Source organism: Salvia miltiorrhiza, chromosome 4 (assembly GCF_028751815.1).
Source record: "Salvia miltiorrhiza cultivar Shanhuang (shh) chromosome 4, IMPLAD_Smil_shh, whole genome shotgun sequence".
NCBI classification, from domain to species: Eukaryota; Viridiplantae; Streptophyta; class Magnoliopsida; order Lamiales; family Lamiaceae; genus Salvia; species Salvia miltiorrhiza.
The window spans coordinates 34,244,162-34,265,279 of NC_080390.1; the positions used below are offsets into that span (position 1 = coordinate 34,244,162).

The 21,118-nt window shown below is 38.0% G+C and overlaps 4 protein-coding genes, 1 long non-coding RNA gene and 1 other non-coding gene across 7 annotated transcripts; 4 read left to right on the plus strand and 2 right to left on the minus strand.

Moving 5' to 3' along the window:
* Window positions 1-463: 463 nt before the first annotated feature.
* Window positions 464-536, plus strand: TRNAA-AGC (transfer RNA alanine (anticodon AGC)). Its single transcript has one exon. It is a non-coding gene; the product is annotated as a tRNA-Ala (tRNA).
* A 536-nt stretch (window positions 537-1,072) lies between these two features.
* LOC131023342 (probable polygalacturonase At3g15720) lies at window positions 1,073-3,083 on the plus strand. Its single transcript, XM_057952885.1, has 8 exons — window positions 1,073-1,198; window positions 1,311-1,601; window positions 1,698-1,715; window positions 1,801-2,011; window positions 2,108-2,189; window positions 2,269-2,377; window positions 2,666-2,779; window positions 2,850-3,083. The coding sequence occupies exons 1-8, from the start codon at window positions 1,073-1,075 to the stop codon at window positions 3,081-3,083; spliced, it is 1,185 nt and encodes a 394-aa protein (XP_057808868.1).
* Window positions 3,084-12,376: 9,293 nt separating this feature from the next.
* On the plus strand, window positions 12,377-14,000 carry LOC131021284 (hypersensitive-induced reaction 1 protein). Its single transcript, XM_057950409.1, is given in 8 exon segments — window positions 12,377-12,587; window positions 12,769-12,889; window positions 13,028-13,086; window positions 13,088-13,120; window positions 13,206-13,223; window positions 13,225-13,303; window positions 13,406-13,752; window positions 13,754-14,000. Coding segments are annotated over 8 exon segments (912 nt in total). The 5' UTR covers window positions 12,377-12,398; the 3' UTR covers window positions 13,820-14,000.
* Window positions 13,904-18,507, minus strand: LOC131021282 (protein QUIRKY). Its single transcript, XM_057950407.1, is given in 6 exon segments — window positions 13,904-14,374; window positions 14,468-15,192; window positions 15,194-15,529; window positions 15,531-15,869; window positions 15,871-16,227; window positions 16,229-18,507. Coding segments are annotated over 5 exon segments (2,850 nt in total). The 5' UTR covers window positions 17,867-18,507; the 3' UTR covers window positions 13,904-14,374; window positions 14,468-15,012.
* Window positions 18,508-18,636: 129 nt separating this feature from the next.
* LOC131021286 (uncharacterized) lies at window positions 18,637-20,371 on the plus strand. 2 transcript variants are annotated; one of them, XR_009100912.1, is made up of 2 exons: window positions 18,637-18,978; window positions 19,196-20,371. It is a non-coding gene; the product is annotated as an uncharacterized LOC131021286 (long non-coding RNA). The 2 variants fall into 2 exon arrangements; XR_009100911.1 differs by having other exon boundaries at window positions 19,449-20,371.
* On the minus strand, window positions 19,504-21,087 carry LOC131021285 (inactive protein RESTRICTED TEV MOVEMENT 2-like). Its single transcript, XM_057950411.1, has 3 exons — window positions 20,836-21,087; window positions 19,763-20,202; window positions 19,504-19,618 (listed from the first exon to the last, which is right to left on the minus strand). The coding sequence occupies exons 1-3, from the start codon at window positions 20,942-20,944 to the stop codon at window positions 19,583-19,585; spliced, it is 585 nt and encodes a 194-aa protein (XP_057806394.1). The 5' UTR covers window positions 20,945-21,087; the 3' UTR covers window positions 19,504-19,582.
* Window positions 21,088-21,118: the final 31 nt, after the last annotated feature.

Below are 21,118 nucleotides of genomic sequence, written 5' to 3' on the forward strand. Positions count from 1 at the left end.
ATAGCCAAAATATTGATGATCAACAATCATATCCAAAATTAGATATTGAGTCCAAGGAAAACATATTGTTAAGCTATGCATCCATAAATTTAATAGCTATAAGAATTGTCAAGAAGAAAAAAATACTTCCAACTTTCTCTCATATATCGAAATGGGCTCTAAGTACAATATTGTAAGTACTGTGCTTAAAAGTACACCCTTCGACATCTACTTAGGGTGAAGGTGCAATGCAATTATGCAAAAACATAAACAAGCTTTTAGGAATTAAGGATAATTAAGGTGTATAATTTAGGATATGTATACAAAAAATTGAACAATTTTAGGAACGAAAAAATGAGATAACAAAAGATTTGAAAAAGATATGTTGCGCGACTTGCACCTGCCCAAAAATCTTTTTTAGAGGAATATGCGCCATTAAATGGAAACCTTATAAATAAAGAAATATTAATAAATTATTTATAATGGGGATGTAGCTCAGATGGTAGAGCGCTCGCTTAGCATGCGAGAGGTACGGGGATCGATACCCCGCATCTCCATTCTATTTTTAGTATATTTCCATTTTTTTACCCTGCTTATTGTTGGGCCTTTTCTGGGCCGTCACACTTTTTTTTTTTCCTTTTCTTTTTTAATTGTTGTTGCTAATCCTCAAGAAATACTAAATTTTTTAAAATTGATGATAAAAAACGTTACACTTTTTTTTAAAAATTGTTGTTGCTAATCCTCAAGAAATACAATTTCTTTGAAAAATGATGATAAAAAAAAAAATAACGCAGTTCAGATTATGTAAATCACATATCATCAAACCGTGTCTATGATCTTTAGTTTTATTTTTATTTTTATAATAACACCGATAGAAAACCAATTCCAATTAAAATGAGAGCAGGATGCTTATTAAGATACGATCTAGTTTAGATTATTTTGAAGTCTTTTGCAGTTATCTAGAGGTGGTATAGTTACATAAGAATTGTAGAGCAATTAGAATTCTGCATCAAAATGAAAAGATATCACATCTGATAGTATTCATTTGTATGCCAATTCTTTCTTGCTTTTCTTCCACTCGTAAACCGTAAACATGAGAAACTCATTCAGCTTGTTAACTTTCTTTCTTGTTTGTTATCCAGTCGTAACAGCTTCGACACTAGTCTTCAACGTTATTGATTATGGAGCAGTTGGCAATGGACTAGCAGATGATACAAATGTAAGATCGATCTTCAAACATTTTGTTCAACATGGCAAAGTTTTTAGCAATATTTATAAATTAAGCTCCATTTAGGTTTGCTCAGTGAGTAGTTGTGATAATGAATTGGCAGGCTTTTGCAAAAGCATGGGAAGAAACATGCGCATCTTCTTCGTCTCCGACCATGAAAGTTCCTTCAGACAGCACATTCTTGGTTCAGCCGCTGCGCTTCATCGGCCCTTGCAAATCACGCTCTCTCACCCTCCAGATAGACGGGAATCTGGTGGCGCCTGCTCATCCTTCAACCTGGAAATGCGATGCCAATCTCTGTCACCAATGGCTCTACTTTCACCGTGTCGACGGCCTAACGCTGCGCGGCCGTGGAACAATCGACGGCCGCGGCCACAAATGGTGGCAGAATAAAGTATGTCAATATGTCAATAAAATTTAAAATATATCTAATGCCATGTTCGAATTGTTGTCTTCTAATAAATTTTTCCTTGTATCTCTCCTTTTTCAGCACCTCAACAGACCAACTGTGAGTCCTTCTTTTCTTTCTGATACATATGTATGTAGTATTTTATAAATTAAATGAAAGTATTGATTTTGATATATATATTTAGGTTATGGAGATCTCGAACGCGGACAATGTCCGCGTGGGAGGTGGGCTGAGATTTAAGGACAGCCCTATGATGCACATCGTGCTCAACGGAATACAGTCGGTTTTCGTCTCCGACGTCACCGTAGAAGCTCCGGCGAAAAGTCCCAACACCGATGGAATTCATGTTCAAGACTCTACAAATGCTCAGATTCATAATTGCACAATTGGGACAGGTATTCATTATATACCATCGCTCTTCGTCTCTAATATACCACTAGCTAAATATTGGCACATTTTAATTTAATTTTGGTATGTCCAACGAAATGCAGGGGATGATTGCATTGCAATAGTTAATGGGGCGTCGAATGTAAGGATTAGCAACATCGTATGTGGACCAGGCCATGGAATAAGGTTGGTCACCTCCTTTTTGTGTTAAGCATTTATTTCCATTGCCATTTTTAATAATGATCGAATTCTTGTTTTCTTGCAGCATCGGAAGCTTAGGCAAGAATGGAGCAGAAGACAAAGTCGAAGATGTTAGGGTGAGCGACGTCGTTTTTCTAGGTACCACCAACGGTGTAAGGATCAAGACATGGCAGGTCATTTAATTAAGGGTTTCTGTTAAACTTTGTTACCAACTTTGATCTCATAAGAATTTTTAGTCCAAATTTACAAATATTATGAATATAGCCTGTATTTATTTTCAATGCTCATTTAATAGTCCGAGTTAAAATGCTTTCGTGTATCATCGAAAGCTCAATTCTTCAATGTTAAATTAGCTTCTGGTGATACATGTAAGTTTTTTAACAAAATGATGCTAATCATATCAGTTTCTCTATGAAGTTGTAATAACATATGAAAAATTGTTGTTTTTTAAATGTACGCAGGGAGGTAGAGGGTATGCTAGAGACATACATTTCGAGAGATTTTCGTTCCACGACACGATTAATCCGATCATCATCGACCAATTCTACTGCGATCATCGCCACTGCACAACTAGCGTAATTAATTACTAGTTAATTGTTTCTTTGTTTCGTAATAAATTGTGGTTAATTAATTAATTAGGTGCAGAAATCTGGTGTGGAGATCAGCAACGTGAGTTACAGAATGATGGTCGGAAGTTCGAGGAGGGAAAGAGCGGTGGTGATGAGGTGTAGCGAGGCTGTGCCGTGCAGGGATATCGTGGTGGCGGACTTGCACATTGTCACGGCCAAGGACACAGCGGCCACCTGCGACTGCGCCAACGTCTACGGAAGAGCTCAAGGCCATCTGCTTCCCAAAATTTCATGTTTGGAGCAGATATAAGTTAATTGTAAGCTGGGATTGGCAATTTTTTCCACTTTTTTTATTTCGTTTTCGTTTAGTTCTTGGATCTAATTAAAGTTCAAATTATTTTATTATAATTTGGTAGAATTTATATTCTTGACTCAAGGTAGAACAAAGTTGTGAATTCTCGAAGTTTATCCAGATTTATCTAGTGTTTTCTTTTTTAACTGAGTTTATTAAATATTTCAAAAGTTTATAATGTTATACTATAATATTTTGAGTTTGAGAGAAAAATTCTAAATGGAGAGAAATTAAAAATCGAGAAAATTAACATGAAATTGGAAGATATATTACATTAGAAATAACAAATCATCAGTAGGATTATATTTCTTAATTGATTGTTTGTTATAAGATCATGAAAAAATAAAATAAGATTACGGAACTTATTTTTTGAAGAGCTTATAAGTTGTTGGAATTTATTTACACAACTTATAAGTTATTTATAAGCTTATTTTACCAAATAAATTTTAAGAATTTTTGAAATTTTAAATAATTAATAAATTATTTTAAGATACTTATAAACTCAATCAAATATTTGAATTTGTTGAGAGCATCGATTTATAATTTGGTGTCCTGTCTTCAAATCTTTTACGAATATTTATTGCACTCATTCCTCACACCATGTGAGTTGAAGATTACTATATAGTACGATATCATTTTGAATTTCTGTGTTATTTTGAATAGTTACTATGACTCTAGCATTAATTTAATTTCGTGTGAATGAGCTAGTGTAAATAATAAACGTATATAGTAGAAACCTACATAAAATATGTAAATAGTTTTACCTTTTTTTTGGGCCAGTGCTTTCTCGTAAACCAACCAAAAAAATACTCCCTCCAACAATATCGTTTCCATATTGTGGACAAAAAATGAGTATTAATGTTAGTGGAGTTTGGATCTCACTATTAATGTGTGGAGGAAAATAAAGTGTTATGTGAACTATATTGCTATAAATGGAAGTGGAAATGATATTATAAAAGGATCAAAATGGCAAAAATGAAAACGATATCGTGGACGGAGGAAGTATTAAATTAGTAATATTATGAAAAAATGGAGTCAGAGGGTTTTTTAGGACAGTAATTTAGGTAAATTTGGAAATTAGGACAATAACTTTCGAACTTGTAAAAATAGGACACTAATTAATAAATGTTGCACCAGCAGGACATTTCTCGGCCAATTATCAAATTTTCGGACTTTTCCACATGGACCAAGCACATGACATCCTATCTGGAGCCGTAAAAATGACGTGTTTGCCACAAAATCAACCCCTCCGTGCGGATTGTCATGTGCTTGGTCCGTGCAAAAATTCAATAATTGACCCATAAATGTCCTGCGGGTGCAACGCTTATTTATTATCGTCCTATTTTTACAAGTCCGAAAGTTATTGTCCTAATTTCCAAATCAATCTAAGTTATTGTCCTAAAAAACCCTCCGACTTTGAAAAAATGCATACAAATATATGAACATTGCTTTCTCTTTTATTTTGCACATTATTTTTAAATGTTTGCTATAAAATTATCAATTTTGAATTTTATTCAATTTTTTCCATTTTTGAATTTCACCCAAATTGAATCTAACTGGGCGCTTAAATAGCAATCGGGCATGTGCGATCTTAGGCCGAAATAAATTCAATTTTTTGAATTTATTTCATCTCAAGCGAAATTAGGACGAAATTCATCGATAAATTGTAATTTTAGTGTTAAAGGGTAGTATTGGGCCCACCAAATTGTAAAAGTAAATGGTGGGTATTTTGTAAATTAATATTGAGTGTGAATGGAGTTTAAAGTATAAAAGAGGTTTCTAAAAAATAAAAACACATAATCTTTGTGGACGGACGAAAATAGTAATAAACACACAATTTTTGTGGACAGAGGGAGTAACATTTATGTGTTGAAACAATCTTACATTCAAAGTTGAATTCTTCAGATTTACCGTACGTCTTCTTCCTCATATTGATTTATAGAGTTCAGCAAATTTTAGGACATTTGGGCGAATTTTTTCAGATGGCTTATACAAATTCTTTCATTTTCAATTCTTCATTTTTTTTTCCAAATTTTTGCTCTGCTGCAATCTACATCAATTTACTTTTTATTGCGTAAATGCAGTCATTGTCGGACTTTTTTGAATGGATAGCATTGAAGGTAAAGTTAAATATATGGATTTATGAGTGTGCAAGGCTACTGAAGTATAATATTAATGAGGACCACAAGAAAATCGAATACCATCACGCTAAGGTTGACAATTTAAAGAAGGTTAACAAGAAATACAAGAGCAATGTTTTTCAGAGGAGCATTGATGTCGAGTGCTAAGCAGTTAGGTCAATCGTATTTTGGCTCAAAGACCCTAAGCAATTATACAAGTCAACTGTATTTTGGCCCGAAGACCCGAATATGAAACCCCCGTCATGGGCCTTCAATCTAGTGGAACCTTAAGATCTACACATAAAATATCCCACTAAGGAAGCCTGAAGAGAACACAAGTGAGCGCACATGGACAATCAAAGATCTCTTAAAAGGGAGGCTGATAGTCGAACTATAGATCTCTAACGAACCTGGATCTTGGGATCCCTAAGAATCTGGGATCCTGACAAATAAATCCTTTATCATCCTCTTAGAGGAACCTTAGGTCGACTCATAAGAATAAAAGACCTCTTGAAAGTCTTTTGAGAAAAAGGATTCGTTAGACGGTATAGAGATCCCTCAGTACGCACATCCATGTAATCCTCCAAGAAGACAAGGGATCTCAATTACAAGACGTGTGCAGGATGTTATACGATCTTTCCCAACTTTATGCCAACATCACCTTTTTCCTAGCATAACCGTCTCCAACAAAGAGTGTGCATGTGTGTGCAACAGAAATCACACAAATAGGCTGAAATGACCAAAATACCCTTGCTCCCATGAGGTAAAATACCACCTCTATCCTTAGAGCCATTACCTAGAAGTAGGCCCTCATTCCTAACTATCAAGGTATGTCTTCCATGCACTTTTCTTGTCTCACTTAGAATAATATCAGCAAAATACTTGTTCATGAGCCTGTCGACTATTCATTGAGTTATCGCCTGACTTTGGAATCAGAGTCGCTACCCGGAGGCTTTTCTCCGAGTTTTTTTTTACAACTTTTGGTGAGGATCCTGAGGTGTTGTCTGATCCCAAAGAAAGAAGTTCGATGTGTTGTTTGTAGAAGCCTTGTTCCAGAGGAATTATTGCTCTTTTCACCGACTATGCCTAAGAATCTTCATGCAGACCTATTTATGATGAAGGAATCAAAGTGTTATCCATTTTTCCGGCGAAGAACTCAAAGTATCGTAAGGTCCTGAAGAGAGAGCTGGATCCCTATCTCAGCAGAACTAGTGTCCTATTTACAAGTACTCCCTCCGTTCTATAACAAGTGTTCTATTTTTATTTTTGAGTCGTCTCACAGTAAGTATCCTCTTTAATTTCTAAAATAAAAAAGTGAGTTTCACAATTTTTTATCTTTTTACTTTTTAATCATCTTGACTTTAATTCTATTCCTCTCACAAAATAAAAATGCACTCCATCACTTTTTATTTTTTTTAGTCTTTAATTATATCTGCTTAAATATTCGTCCTGAAACAAATTAGAAAACTTATTATAGAATAGAGGGAATATATCAAATAGTAGTAAAAGAAATTGTAAGTTACACTCAATTCATTCGGAGACTTTTTTGAGTTGACTAATGCACACAACCAAACCTATCCTCGTTTATTTCTCCACAAGAAGAATATTCTAATTCCCTTTCGTTCCTATCAGGCCATACTTCAAAATTTGAAAGGATTAATAGACTTGGTTAATGCTTAAAGTTAAATACTTTTTTCGTTTCATTATAAGTTGATTAAAATTTTTTGGTACGAAAATTACGAAGAAGATGTAAATTGATTAAAAGTGATAGTGCCTACACTATTTTAAGGGTTAAACCTTTTTATTTATGGAAATAGACCATTTATAATGGAACGGCCCAAAATAAAATATATGTCACTTTTAATTGGACATGGGGAGTATTAGGTTTTGAATTCGAGTTCATCGTGATACTGTCTTTAAACTTCTTTATTTAATATTATTAATTTATAAATAAAAGAAATGAAAGAATCCAAGTTGAGATTTTAAGTATTTAAAACGAGAACATTTAACGCCAAAAATATGTGGCAAAAGAATAATATTGTTCCATTAGCTAGCTAGGTGAACTCTTGAACTATTATTTTTTTGTGAGGTCTTAAGTTTCCTAAAAATACAAAATATTATGGAATATAAAGGAAAAGATAATAAAATGGAAAAGAAACAAGAACCCTAAAATTGTATATCAATAAAATGTCTCACGCTTGTTTGTATTGGCCTAGTGATAAAGTGATTAATATTTGAATACAAAAAATTCATATTCAAATCTCAACGCTCTGTCACATAATTTTTTAAAGTGTACTTATTAAACAAAACCTCTTAAACTTGTTTGATCCAAATATAGTAAATAAAGGAAAAGGGAAAAAATGGTATATACTTATATGTTGAACTTAAATATATTAACTTTTCACTTTTGTATTATAATAGGATATATGTCAATATCAATTCTCAACAAATTAATCAATTGCATAGACCTTGTTATTACATAAACATGAAGTGGATGTTGTTTACAATAATGTCTTCACCATTAAATCTTATAAAGTGAATCGTAAAGAAGTTATTTGAAAATGTCAATTATATAAAGAGGTGGTGCACCCGGGTGTATGGATGACACTAACACTAACATTATTTTGAAATGACACTAATATTATTTTATTGAATTACAAATCACACTATCATATTATATAAATAACACTGTCGCGAAATGACACTAACACTATATTAAAATGACACTAACATTAAATGACATTATCATGTTATCGAAATGACACTGTACACCGGGTGCACATAAGAATTTGTGTTATATAAATCTTCACTCATAAGTGGTCCTTGATCGTCTTTTATCTATTTTTATTTTTATTTTCAAATCCGTCGATCTAATTTTACATATGATATGGCTGATATTAAAATTGAGATCATCTAATGCATAATTTGTGTTTCAGAGATACCGGATTGGCCCATTCTCACCTTGGAAACTTCAGAATATGGTACTTAAGAGCACTCCCAGCAGATCACCTAAATGCATCACTAACTCTAAATTTAGGCTAAAATAATTAAAAATAAGATAAAAAATGCATCCAGCAGATCCCCTAAATTGGATGGGGCCCACAAAATTTTTTACATCTACCTAAATTCAATCTTAAATTTACACCCACCCTAAATTTATTTTAAGTTTATAATTAGTAGGACCCACACATAATTATTGTTTTTATGTAGAAAATAGGAGATCTGATGTATGCATTTATAAAATCGAGATCCTAAAATTAAATAGGGAAGCTTTAGGGAGGAATATAAGAGCATAATTTTGGGATTTCTGCTGGGAGTGCTCTAAAAATACTTATTTCACAAATAGATAAGGACTAATTGTTATAAATACGTAATCATATTTAAATTTTAATTTTTAATTAATATTATTTTTGGATTAAAAGTACGTGAATTTTTAATTTTTTGAAATTTAAGCCAAATTATAATTTAGATCACATTCAATCCTGTGTAGAAGACGAAAATTAATATTTTAAAATATAGATTTAAACGGAGTTGCGAATTTTAAATTGTCACATAATTAATTTTCGAGTTTCATGTAAAATTGAGCATGGCCTAAATTTAATTTGGACCGAATTTCAAAAGATAAAAAATCATAATATATCTTGTGACCAAGAAAAGATATTGATAAGATGTTTACATATTTATAGACAATTAATACAACATGTAATCTTATCCCAAACAAGAAACGAGATACAAATTCCAATACCATTTAATATATAAAAAATAATTTATTTTTATTATTTGGTACATTTCTAAAAAATAGTTTATTTTTATTATTTTTGAATATTCCTAATTTTTTTTATTTATTCCGCATGCTACACAACATATTATTATGAAAAAAAAATTCACAAAAAAATAATTTATTAATTATTTCACAATATATTATTATGAATATATCAATTATTTACATATTCTATCATATGAAGGTAGTTCTACACTCACAATATAATTAACTAATTATTTCTCTATTTATAATATATTTAATTATTTTTATTAAAATTTGCGTCATCCTCTTCTATAAATACCCCCTCCATCAACAAAAAATAGTTGTTTTTTGGGATGTCCACAAAAGTTAATCCATTTCTATTTTTAAAACTATTTATTACATAATGAGTCTTATTTTGTACTCACAATACAATTATTATTTACATTATTTTTTAAATAAAATTTTTTCTTCACTCACAATAAATAAAATTATTTTCATTAAAATTGGTGTCATCTCCTTTTAAAACTATTTTTTGTGGACAAATGGAATTTTATTTACGAACGATGGAAGGAATATAATATTAAATCCACAATTTTAGTTGGTACTAGCTACCTAGTATTTTTTTTTTTTCTTTCGAGCGAAACTTGGTACCTAGTGGGCTAGTATTTATCCAAATTCCAATAAAGAGAAATTGTCAACGTCTCAACATTAAAACAATACAAAACAATTTCCTTGAATTTCATGAGCAGTAGTGACATTCGTTTTCTCCACGCCAGGCCCATTGGCCCACATATCATTATGATAAGATTAACGCAATTTACTGTAAATTTCTCATTTGTATTTCTGATTGACTTTGCCAAGTCGACTCTAAATACCTCCCATTTAATTCTTTCAAGTTTGAACCCTTCACAATTTCACATGATATATTGACTTTCAACTCAAGTTTATAATTTTCAAAACTAAAATTTCGAATAAATTAGGACCCTTGTATAGAGCACGATATATTTATTATTTTTTAAAATATAAAAATATCATATCATCATTTACGAGTTAAATTGACTGATAATAAAAAAATCATTTCTATTAATTTAAATATTACTCCCTCAGTCCATGAAAAAAAAAATCTCATTTGGGGTTCGGCACGAAGTTTAAGAAAGTTGTTATAACAAGTGTAAGTGGAATAAAAGTAAATTTGTAGGGGCAGTGTTAATGATACTTTTTAAATTACTTAATCTCAAATTAACTTTATTAAAGGCTATTTCTTAAAAATCGTTTACGCTTCAAGTGTCAGTAAGATTTCTAAAACTTCTCTGATTCCCAACTGAAAAGACTGAAACCCTAAGTGAACTATCAGTGTGTCGACGCGTTCTTCATACTAGAGTTAAAATACTGTAACACTATCAATATTAGTCTACGCCCATTCTTAACTGATCTTGTTTTATACTGATCACTTCTAGGGCTGTAAATGAACAGAGCTACTCGCAAGCTATTCGAGATTCGGCTCGAAAAAAACTCGTTCGGAGCTCGATTCGATAATAAACGAGCCGAGCTCGAGCCTGATTTCGAGCTCAAAATTTTTATCGAGCCAAGCTCGAACCTGACTAGTGCTCGGTTCGTTGAGCTCGCGAACATATTCGAATTCGATTGTTCGCGAACATGTTCGCGAGCCTGTTCACGAACCTTCAGTCGAACCTTCAAACGAGTTAGTACACGAGCCTTAGACGAGTCGAACTCGAGCTCGAGTAACATATTAATTAAGAAGATTTTCTTAAATTTATAACAAATTCGAGCTTGAACATCATATATACGAACATCTAACGAGCCGAGCTCGAGCTCAAGCTCGAATTCGACATTATCGAGCATCACCCGAGCCGAACTCGAATCGAGCTCTAGCTTGTTAAGTGGGTGACGAGCCGAGCTCGATCATCAAGATAAAAGCTCGAATCGAGCTCGAGCCGAAGCTCGAACACCCGAATATTTAAACGAGCCGAGCTCGAGCCTGCTAGTATTCGGCTCGGCTCGTTTACAGCCCTAATCACTTCTGTCAACTCACTTCAGTATCAGTTTTGATACTAACTTCAGTTTTGCAAAAGAAATTTCGAAAATAGTTTACTGGTGTATTTCCTCTCATACATCAGTTCAGTGGTCCTCCGGGACCCAGCAAAATGACATATTATCTCCATGTACCAATGAGCCCGTAACGTGGAAAAAATTCAAACTGATAGAGTTATGAGGAAAAAAAAAAAAGTTTATTAATATCAAAGTAATAAGTAGTGACTCTAGTTTTATATTTATTTATTTTTATTTGCTTTTTTACCTCAAATTCTTAGGGCAAAATTCTGAAACTAATATTTGTAACCGTATTAGATACCAACTTATTATGTATTGCGACAATTTGTCTTAGTTGGGGCAGGATTAAAACAACAAACCTAATAAAAAAATAAGAATAAATTATAAAATTGGCAGTATCTTGATTGCGACTGACTAAATAATGCATACACTACATTAGTACAGACAAATCTATAACTCCGAATTGTAGAAAAAAGAATCCCAAAATCCATTTCTTCATCATTAAATACAGCTAAATAACGAAAAAATATCTTATCCTCGCAAAATACAGATTGATTATTCAACTATATCCCAAATTACGGACAAACCAAGAATTCCAATCTTTAAGCTTAATATAGTATACTGTAAATTTCTGATTTTTCTGTAAACTAATGTAAATTTATAAGACTGCATCCGACTAATCAAAAATATATTGTAGAGTTTTAAATTGGTACTCCCTTCGTTGTACGAAATTTGAGTAATATTTTTTTTTTTTTTGGATTGTCCTGTGAAATTTAAGTATTATTTATATAATTTTTTTTTTCATTTATTCAACTTTTTACCTATTATATTTAACAAATAAAATACTATCTTTAAAATTCGTGCCTAAAAGAAAAATTGTTCAACCTTTGCGATTATATGTCACGAATTGAAGATGTTACAAATTAGGCAGCCATCCGCGCCGGCAAGTAGCACGCCCTTGTATTATATATGAGTGCAAATTCCCACCTCTCTCTCTCTCTCTCTCTCTAGACCCTGATACGAGCTGTAAGTCTTCTTCTCTTTAACTTGTTTTTTGCTGAATTTGTGATTTTGTATTGACTCTAGGGTAATCCCATGATTCTCAAGGTTGAATTCTTGAAAGAAAGAAAAAAATCTCGAACTGTAAATGTGTTTGCTTGATTGTGTCCAGTCACTTACTATTGCATCAATTTGCCTGGGTGGAATTCTTGCAATTGGTGGTTGACCCTTTTCTAAAAACTGCATCTTGTGTGATTTCATCGAACCTAATTCTGATAAATTAAATGTTGTCAAAGCAGTGAAAATTTGATGGTTTTGGCTGTAAATTTGTGTAGGAAAATGGGAAATTTATTGTGCTGTATTCAAGTGGACCAATCCACCGTTGCGATCAAGGAGCGATTTGGGAAATTTGATGAAGTTCTTGAGCCAGGCTGCCACTGTTTGCCTTGGTTTCTTGGAAGCCAGATGGCTGGCCATCTCTCTCTTCGACTGCAGCAGTTGGATGTCAAGTGTGAGACCAAGACCAAGGTTTGTCAAATCTTTTGGTCGACTTTCATTTCACTTTATTAAAAAGATGGAAAAATATTTAATGTATTTGGATGCTTATAGCAAGATTGAAGCTTAGTGCATAATAGATATGGTTATTGTGGACAGTTAGTCAATGAGATCAATGCTTACAAAACTATGTGATGGCTGTCTATTCTATCAGGACAACGTGTTTGTGAATGTGGTGGCATCGGTGCAGTACCGCGCCATTGCTGATAAGGCTAACGACGCGTTTTACAAGCTCACCAACACGAGGAGCCAGATTCAGGCCTATGTGTTTGATGGTAGATTTTTGCTCTCTTGCTCGAATATTATGGTTCATGGCATAGATATTTGATTTACTAAGTCGATTCATCACTAGTGAGTGTCGTTGTGGCTCATTGTCTGATCTGAATGTGTTTATGTCGTTTCCAACTGTCCAGTGATCAGAGCCAGTGTCCCAAAACTCAACCTTGATGATGCTTTTGAGCAGAAAAACGACTATTGCTAAGGCCGTTGAAGATGAACTTGAGAAGGTAAAGCCACTTCTGCAGTGATGCCTTTGCTGCTGATTGAAATGAACTGTGTGTAGTATCTAAATTGTTAAGTTGTTGATTGCAGGCTATGTCGGCCTATGGATTATGAGATCGTGCAGACGCTGATTGTTGATATAGAGCCGGACGAGCATGTTAAGAGAGCTATGAATGAGATCAATGCAGGTAGAGAGTGTGGAGACTGGTTTTATGTTACTATCTATGTCTAAAAACTTAGATAAACTTGAAATGTAGTTCTAATTTGTAAATCTATTCTGGCATTACCAGCTGCTAGGATGAGGGTGGCTGCAAATGAGAAAGCAGAAGCTGAAAAGATTCTGCAGATCAAGAGAGCCGAGGGCGAGGCAGAGGCCAAGTACCTGGCGGGTGTGGGCATAGCCCGTCAGCGCCAGGCGATTGTGGATGGTCTGAGGGACAGCGTGCTGGGGTTCTCCGTGAACGTGCCTGGGACCACTGCCAAGGATGTCATGGACATGGTCCTCGTCACCCAATACTTTGACACGATGAAGGAGATTGGCGCCCACTCCAAGTCATCCTCCGTCTTCATCCCACACGGACCAGGCCATGTCCGTGATGTGGCAGCCCAGATTCGTGACGGCCTTCTTCAGGCTTCCCAGCTTCCACCTTAACGTCAGCGCTGCATCAAAAGACATTTTCTCGGTGTTCAATTGTATCATCTAGTTCTCTCATTTTGTCGATTACTTGTCTGCATTTTGATATACTGTTTTTATTCCTCTGTTTGAAGAATTGCACAGTGCACATGAGTTTGGTAAAGATATATATTGTACAGTAAGATTGTTCTGTAATATACATAATGTTTCTAGCATAATTTGGTATTTACAATTGCATTGTTTTCTTCTTATTCTGAGCTGCTGCCTGTAAAAGGGGATGATTTTTTTTTTTTAATAAAAGTGAAATTTATTCAAAAAGTTCAGGAGAGAGAGGGGATGATTGATTATCTGCTTCAGATTTCAATCTTTTCGTTGGCTATCATTTTTGCAAGATGTCCTTCGAATCTTGAGAAGGAGTCTTCTTCGTCGTGTCTGAATGCGTATCTGTGGTCGTCTCCTCGTCTTCGTCTTCGTCTTGGTCTTCCTCGTCCTCTCCCGCGAGCTCATCCTTCTCTTCCTTTTCAGGCATTTTCTGCTCTTTGGCTGCAGCGCCATGTTTCTCTTATCTTATGTTTATTTATTTATTCGAATTTCAGCGCAAGCCACATGCGTATGGCAGCATGCACTGCGAAATGGAAATGGAAATGAAAATGTAAGATGATTCATTGCGATACAACAAACAACACATACATTATGAGGAAAGAAAGATTGAACAGACCTGAATACTCTTAATTTGGGGGCTTTGATGATTTTTTTATTTTTAATTAAATGATTGAAGCTGAATGTCACAGATTATTTATACTTGGCCAAACTGAAACAGTGGACCAGATCACACCAGAAACCAACGGCCTATTAGCAATGTCAATCTCCTACTTTTTTGCATTCGCAACCGAAATTTCGGCATATAGATATAATCCCACCACTTCTTTTATCTTCAATGAGTGCACATTTTCATAGCTTACCGCTAATTTAATAACATGAACATTATTATATTAATTAAATAAAATAAAAAGTTGGATATATTCGCAACATGTAGGCCAGCCAAGCTTGATTATTATTGCAGGACAGGTGAAAAACCACGAGTGCCTAATAGAATGAAAAATTGAATTGTCTATACTTTAGTGGACAAAAATTAGAGTAGAATCTCGTCAAGTTTGAAATTTGTTTCCTCCAGGTCCAGGGTCAATCAACTCAAAAAGTCCACAAATTTCTCCACTTTTCACTTCCTCCAAGGTTATTCATCATGCCCCTTTTCCAAAATTCCTACAACAGCCTATCCGACAGCCCGGGAAGCCTCCTGAAAAAGCTCAAACTCGCCGGCGGCATCGGATCCCGGAACATCGGGTGCCGCAGGAAGTAGAACCCCAAGGCCACCGCCACCATCTTGGGCGGCACCACATACAAAACTATTGTAATTACGAGACACATTCCTATAAACAACTTTCGTGGCCCGCGGGTCCCTCCAGCTCACTAGAGCTTGGACCCGCTCCCCCTGGGTCGCTAAATCGCCCAACACGGTTTGGACCCTTGCCGCCAAAATCCTCAACCGGTCGTACCTGACCCGGACCAGCTCGGGCGGCCTCGAGCTGGGCAGCGTGTCAAACTCCTCGTCCAGCTCGTCTGGGTCGACTGTATCTGCTTGCGACAGTTTGATATCCATACCCGCCGGGATCTTGGGCTTGAACCGGTAGTACCAAACGCCTATTAGAAACACGTAGAGAAACCCGGTGGGGACAACCAGATCCGGATACCATACCAAAACCAAGTAAAGGATGTGGACCTAAAACCGTGGTAACCGGGTTTCTCCATCTCCGGATATGGTCCAACCATTTCGCCAACCCGACTGCCCAAGCCAACACGGCCACGATCCGAAACCAATTAGCCTTGCTCTTCCGCATGCTCCAGCTATGCGAATCCGCATCCAACATGTACCGCACCACCTCCGGCCCAAGCGGCGGCTCGGAGCGGGTTAGCCACGCGGCCACCATTTTGGTAGCTGCACCGCGCAGCGCCTCCTGCTGAGCCACCCCGAGGGGGCGGAGGTAGTGCATCCGCGGCAGCAACGGCTGCCCATAGACGCCGCAGGTGTCAGGCAGCAGCGACGGGCAGGCGAAGCGAACAGGCCACCTCGATCTCGCCCATTTTCTTGAGCCCGCTCCGCGACAGCACCATCAGCGGATAGGAGTTCATGTACACCTTGTTGCTCTCCAATGTGGAGATCCGGATCCGGATTTTTCCTATCCGGCAATCGGGCCGGTCCTCCCCGGCCTCGGCGAACATGCGCCAGTTGTCGAAAACGCCAATCGTCATGACCGTGCAGGGGTCGTAGACCTGCCATGTGTACTGCTCGTTCCATCTCGGGTCGAAGCTGTCCGTGACGGTTCGGGTGCGGACCCATTTCTTCCCGTACTTGGCGACGCAGTAGGCGTCGGTGGAGCCTTTCCCGTTGCCCTTGGATTTCATGGGGAGCAATCCTCTAGGCGCCGAGGATTCCGAGCTCCAGAATCCCCACCGCCGGCTTCCAGAGCTGTTTGGCGGTGGGGCGGAAATCGCTGCAAAGATGCGCGGCTTCGTCTAAAACGTGGTAACCGCCTTCCAAACACATCCTTAGGTGGAGACGGCCGGAGTAGGGCCCGCCTTCCATGCTGTACCATTTGGCCACCACGTGGCGCTCGTCGAGGCGCTGCTCTATGCTCCCCACGGGGACTAGGACGTGCCCGAGAAGCACCGGATCTTTTCCGGTGCGATCTTCGACTAGTAAAATGAGGCTGTCTTCGAGCGGCTCGCCGGCGACGAAGATCAGATCTTCATTCCAGTGGAAGGCGGAGGAGTGGTGGTTCATGGAGCCTCTACGGGTCCGGACCGATTGGAACCCGAGCTGGCCCTTGACCCGGATTTCGGGAGCGGTGAGCGGGGGTAAATTGGGCATTATGTGGAGGTCCTGAGCTTCGATAACCGTCACGCGAAGGTACCACAGCTTCGGCGACTGGTACACCTTCGGCCGCGTGTACGACACGAACGGCTGGGGCGCGTCGGAGCTCCATGACTCCGGGAACGCGTCGTCCGCCTGCGTGCCGATCCACACAGACAGCTGCAAATCGCCGGAGACTCGGCTCTGGTCGTCACCGGTAGCAGCGCCGCCCTCCAGGTGGTACCACTGCGGCGCGAGGGGGCTGTCCGGCGGGTCGCGCACCGGCACGTCGGAGAGATCGAAGCAGACGCCGCCGAGGAACCGCTCCGACGCGCCGTCCCATACTGAGATCTCCAGAGTGGAACTCGCGGCGGCGTCCTTGTTGTGACCTAGGGCGAAGACCTGATTCCACTCCGGGCTGGCTGAATCGCCGCCCGGCGGAGGAACGGCCGGCTTCGTTCGCACGAAATGTCCCGAGGTTCGGACTCTCACGTGCGGATTTTCGCTAGGGCTGAGCCCGCGGCCTTTCACTATTCTCACGAACAGATACTGCATCGGCTCGACTAAATCGAAAGCCTGAATCCTCTCCGACGTGTCTCCTTTGAATTTCCCGGCGATAATCCTCGGCGAGTAATCTCCGTTCCCCGGCCGTCGTAGTACCTTCACTCTCTCTCCTGCCATGGGGCCGGGCATGCCGTTGCCCCCCATCTGCATCCTTCGCATGTCCGGCGAGAATCCAGGCGGCGGAATATTGTCCGGCGGAGGTGCATTGTCCGGCGGCGGCTCATGAACTCGCGGCTCGTGAATCCTAATCATCGGAGGTGAATGTTCTCGCATCTCCATCGGCGGCGGCGGCTGATCTTCCGAAACTACAAAAACCGGCTTCTTCATCACCTCCTCCGGTTGCAGCTGAGGCGGTGGTTGCTGCTGCTGCTCTGCCGGTGGCGGAGGTTGGTCCTCAGGCGCCGGCGGAGGCTGCTCCTCCATAATCTCATCGTAGTAATAAATCTTCAACCCTAATTCCCCTTTAATCCAACTGAACACACTCTTCTTCTCCAGCGTAAAATACACCAATCCTTCTTCCCCTCTCTTGACGAACTGCGATCCATACAATTTCACTCTCCCCAGAAAATGATTCTTCCTCGCATTGCCATTGCTGAGCTTCTTATCATTGAAAACCTCCACGTTCAGCTCCTCGTAATCCATCGTCTTGGGGTCCGAAACCACGAAATCCAATACCTCGTTCCACACCGGATTGAGGTTCCTCGGCACCGTGGAAGTCCGCCGCTTCTGGCCGTCGAAATCGGCGACGACATACGGGCTGGAGCTTCCCTGCCCGTCCTTGGGGAGGAGGTCTCGCGCCTCGATAACCTCCACAATGAGTTTCCGGGACGGTGGCAGGCGGATTGGGCTGGTCGGAGGGCGGCTGGCGGTTGTTGGTCCGACGACATTGCTATGGGCTCATAGCTTTTGAGGCTGCCTTAACTTTGAATACTCGTTTGTTTTTATCTTTTTGGGATTGGAGAAATAGCTTAATGCCTGGTTTTGTGCTGTTTTATTTTTTTGGGGTTTATCTTGTTATTTTTTTCTTCTTTCGAGAGATCTTTTCTAGCTGTGAATGTTTTGGCGGTGGAGTGTTGTGGAATGTGACAGTTAGTATTTTGTTTTGTGCACTGTGCGTGCGTGCGTAGTGAGAGAGATTGGATTCCATTCTCTCATATGAAGTTTTCTCACTTTTTTCATATTTTATCCTCCCACTTTTCGTTTCGCACCTCCTTTATGGTTTTGGGTCCTCAATAAAAATCTTCCTGTTTACACTACTGCATTATTTCTTAATGCTACTCATTAAAAAATTATGTATATGTTTAAGTGTTTATAACTACGTTTGCTTTGTTGAATTGGGAAAGGCTGCCATTACAGACTTGGATTTTGTCTCAAGTTATGCCCCCACACACACTTCCGTATTTTTAGACTAAAACAAATCCCACTCTATTTCATTTGATATCACTTTTTTTAAGGATATTATAATGCTACAACAGCAAAAAAGATTATTCTTTGATTAACATAACTGCAAACTAGCTTTGCTCTGTTTCGATTTCGTGACATGTATCAAAATGCTCTGTTTTTGCACTTTCGACTCAAAGGCAGGGCATATATTCTTCTAGAATAACTGATTTTTTTAGCTACTGTGCATTTTTGTGTGTAGGGTAATTGACTAAATCATGGTTGCCACATGATCTCGCACCTCCTTTTTGTCAAAAGTTTCCAGCAACATTTTGAAGAAAAAGTGGTGGGAAAGCATCTTCTTTTTTCTTCAGGTTCGAAACCCCTTGTCAAAATTGCAGCTTTCGAGCTAGTTTTGTGTCAGTGAAATTATTTTGGATCGGGTTGTGTGCTAAACTGTGATTGTTGTGTTGATTTAGTGCAGTTTCAGATTAATGGGATTTAGTTTGAATTTTATCAGTCATTACTCATTAGTGTGCGTCTTTTTGTGTTCTTGATGTTTAAGTTGACGTTTTCCACTTTTGTCATTAGATTCCAAATAAACTGCACTTGTGCAGTGATGAAGGATTTAAAGAATTAGCCAAGATAATGATGATTGGTGCATTTTTCTCCTGATTGAGTGTTGATTAGCAGAGAAGATTAAAAAATAATGTAGCCTCAACACTATATTGCTAAATAATAATGCATTCGCTTTGGAATTTCATAGTGAGATATGGCTAATATTCTTTGATTCTTTTGTGGCTTCAAGCTTACACACACTGCAAATTTTTTGTGGCATGTCCAGCTTCATTTCATATATCCTACACTTACAAGAAGTGGACTTGTTTTGGAATCTGATCCTTGCAAGATAAAAAGTTCCTCAATCCGATGCTGCTTTCGTGGGATATTCTTAGCTCTGCAATTCAAGACTCTCCCTTTCTATTCGTCGTCTGCTGCTCTTTTCTTTCTCTCCTTCTGTTCAGAAATTAGGCCCTTATCAGAAAACCAACACTCACTCACACACAAGCCTTTAACCTTGTTTTGCTTAACTGATCAAAACAAAATGTTCAACAACATAACAAAATAATGAAATCTTTATTGAGATGTTTCATATTCAACCTGTGGAGTCGACTGGTAACGCTGAGATACAAAAACTCCTAATGAAAATGCTAGTAAAGTTGTCAAAACAAGGCATCTCTTGGTCTTGATCATCCTCGACAGTCTCTGCAGGAAACTGCTGTCGGGCCTCTCTCCCTTGGGCGTTTCTTCGTGGTTCTGGTTAGAATCATCGTTGTTGGCGGTATCTACTACGCCATCAGACGTGGTGCTGTCTTGTTGAACTGAGGTCAAGATCGAGTTGTCAACGTGTTTCTTGGGTATGATTACATAGTAGGTCTCATCCTCTAAGATGGCATTGGTTTCCTCTATGTTGCAACCTTCTGGTACCTTGTATGCCTGCTCGAAATGTAGGATTGTGTTGTCGTTGGCCTGCCTTTCTCCGCTCACTATGACGTGGTCGTGGGCATCGGCTCGAATCCTCACTTCCTCCTTCTTGAATCCTTGCACATCAGGAGCCATCAAATTTTCAGATCAAGGGTTGTGTTTTAGTTCAAAGATGTAGGAGCACAACATTTGAAACTCAATTAACAATCTTCAATTTTATTTTTCTAGTTTTTGATGTTATGGTGAGATATGAACTGAAATAAACTAGTCTTCAATCTTCAAAAATATTGATGGGAATTCACTCACGTCATCAACTCAGTTGCCTTGCACTATTTCTATTGTGGTAATCCAAAGGAATCCAGAAAGATGGCTAAAACTTGTGCCCTTTCTTTTCAATGCTTCGAAGCACATATTCGTTGTGTGGTTGGAAAAAGAAAAAGAAAAAAAGAACTGTCTAATCTGGAAGCCTGCTTAGTTCATTGTCAAGTCCAGGCAAAGATACTTATTTCTATAGCCAATTATTGTTATTTTCTTCATGTTTAACACAAATATCTGAGAAAAAAAAATATTGTGATGGAAGTTATTTTGATTTATAACAAACTCATTTGGGTAACATCTTCTAAAACCATACAAGTAATGAGAATATGATGTAATTTCAGTGAAGAGGAAATTTACTTGTAATATTTATCTTTTTTTTTCAATTTATGATGAGACATTATAAAATTAAAAATATATGTATATAAGGATACCTGGAACATCAATGAGCAGACAATGGGAATCAGCGGTCTCTGTCCACCAAGAGGAAGGCAAAACATACTCAAATTTCATATTTCTAGGGTTTTTCCTCTCCCGCTCCATTTATGATATTTTTTTTGGCTAAAATTTTGCAATGTGAATTGAAAATGATGTTTGATGAGCAGCACAAGTTTATAAAGCGGAATAAATTATTAGTCTTACTTAAGCCATACAAAATGTATCTGTTCCTAACTTCCCCTGTTTGGTTTTGGCCAAGACACAAAGCTTATTCTTTGC

Bases quoted from the DNA above. Each gene is read 5' to 3' on its own strand.
- LOC131023342 (XM_057952885.1), top strand. From the start codon at position 1,073: ATGAGAAACTCATTCAGCTTGTTAACTTTCTTTCTTGTTTGTTATCCA. The intron at 1,199-1,310 runs GTAAGATCGATC...ATGAATTGGCAG, and splicing joins GACTAGCAGATGATACAAAT to GCTTTTGCAAAAGCATGGGA. The intron at 2,378-2,665 runs GTCATTTAATTA...AAATGTACGCAG, and splicing joins TAAGGATCAAGACATGGCAG to GGAGGTAGAGGGTATGCTAG.
- LOC131021285 (XM_057950411.1), bottom strand. From the start codon at position 20,944: ATGGAGCGGGAGAGGAAAAACCCTAGAAATATGAAATTTGAGTATGTT. The intron at 20,203-20,835 runs GTATCCTTATAT...CTGATGTGCAAG, and splicing joins TCTGCTCATTGATGTTCCAG to GATTCAAGAAGGAGGAAGTG. The intron at 19,619-19,762 runs GTTGAATATGAA...ATTTCTGAACAG, and splicing joins GTTACCAGTCGACTCCACAG to AAGGAGAGAAAGAAAAGAGC.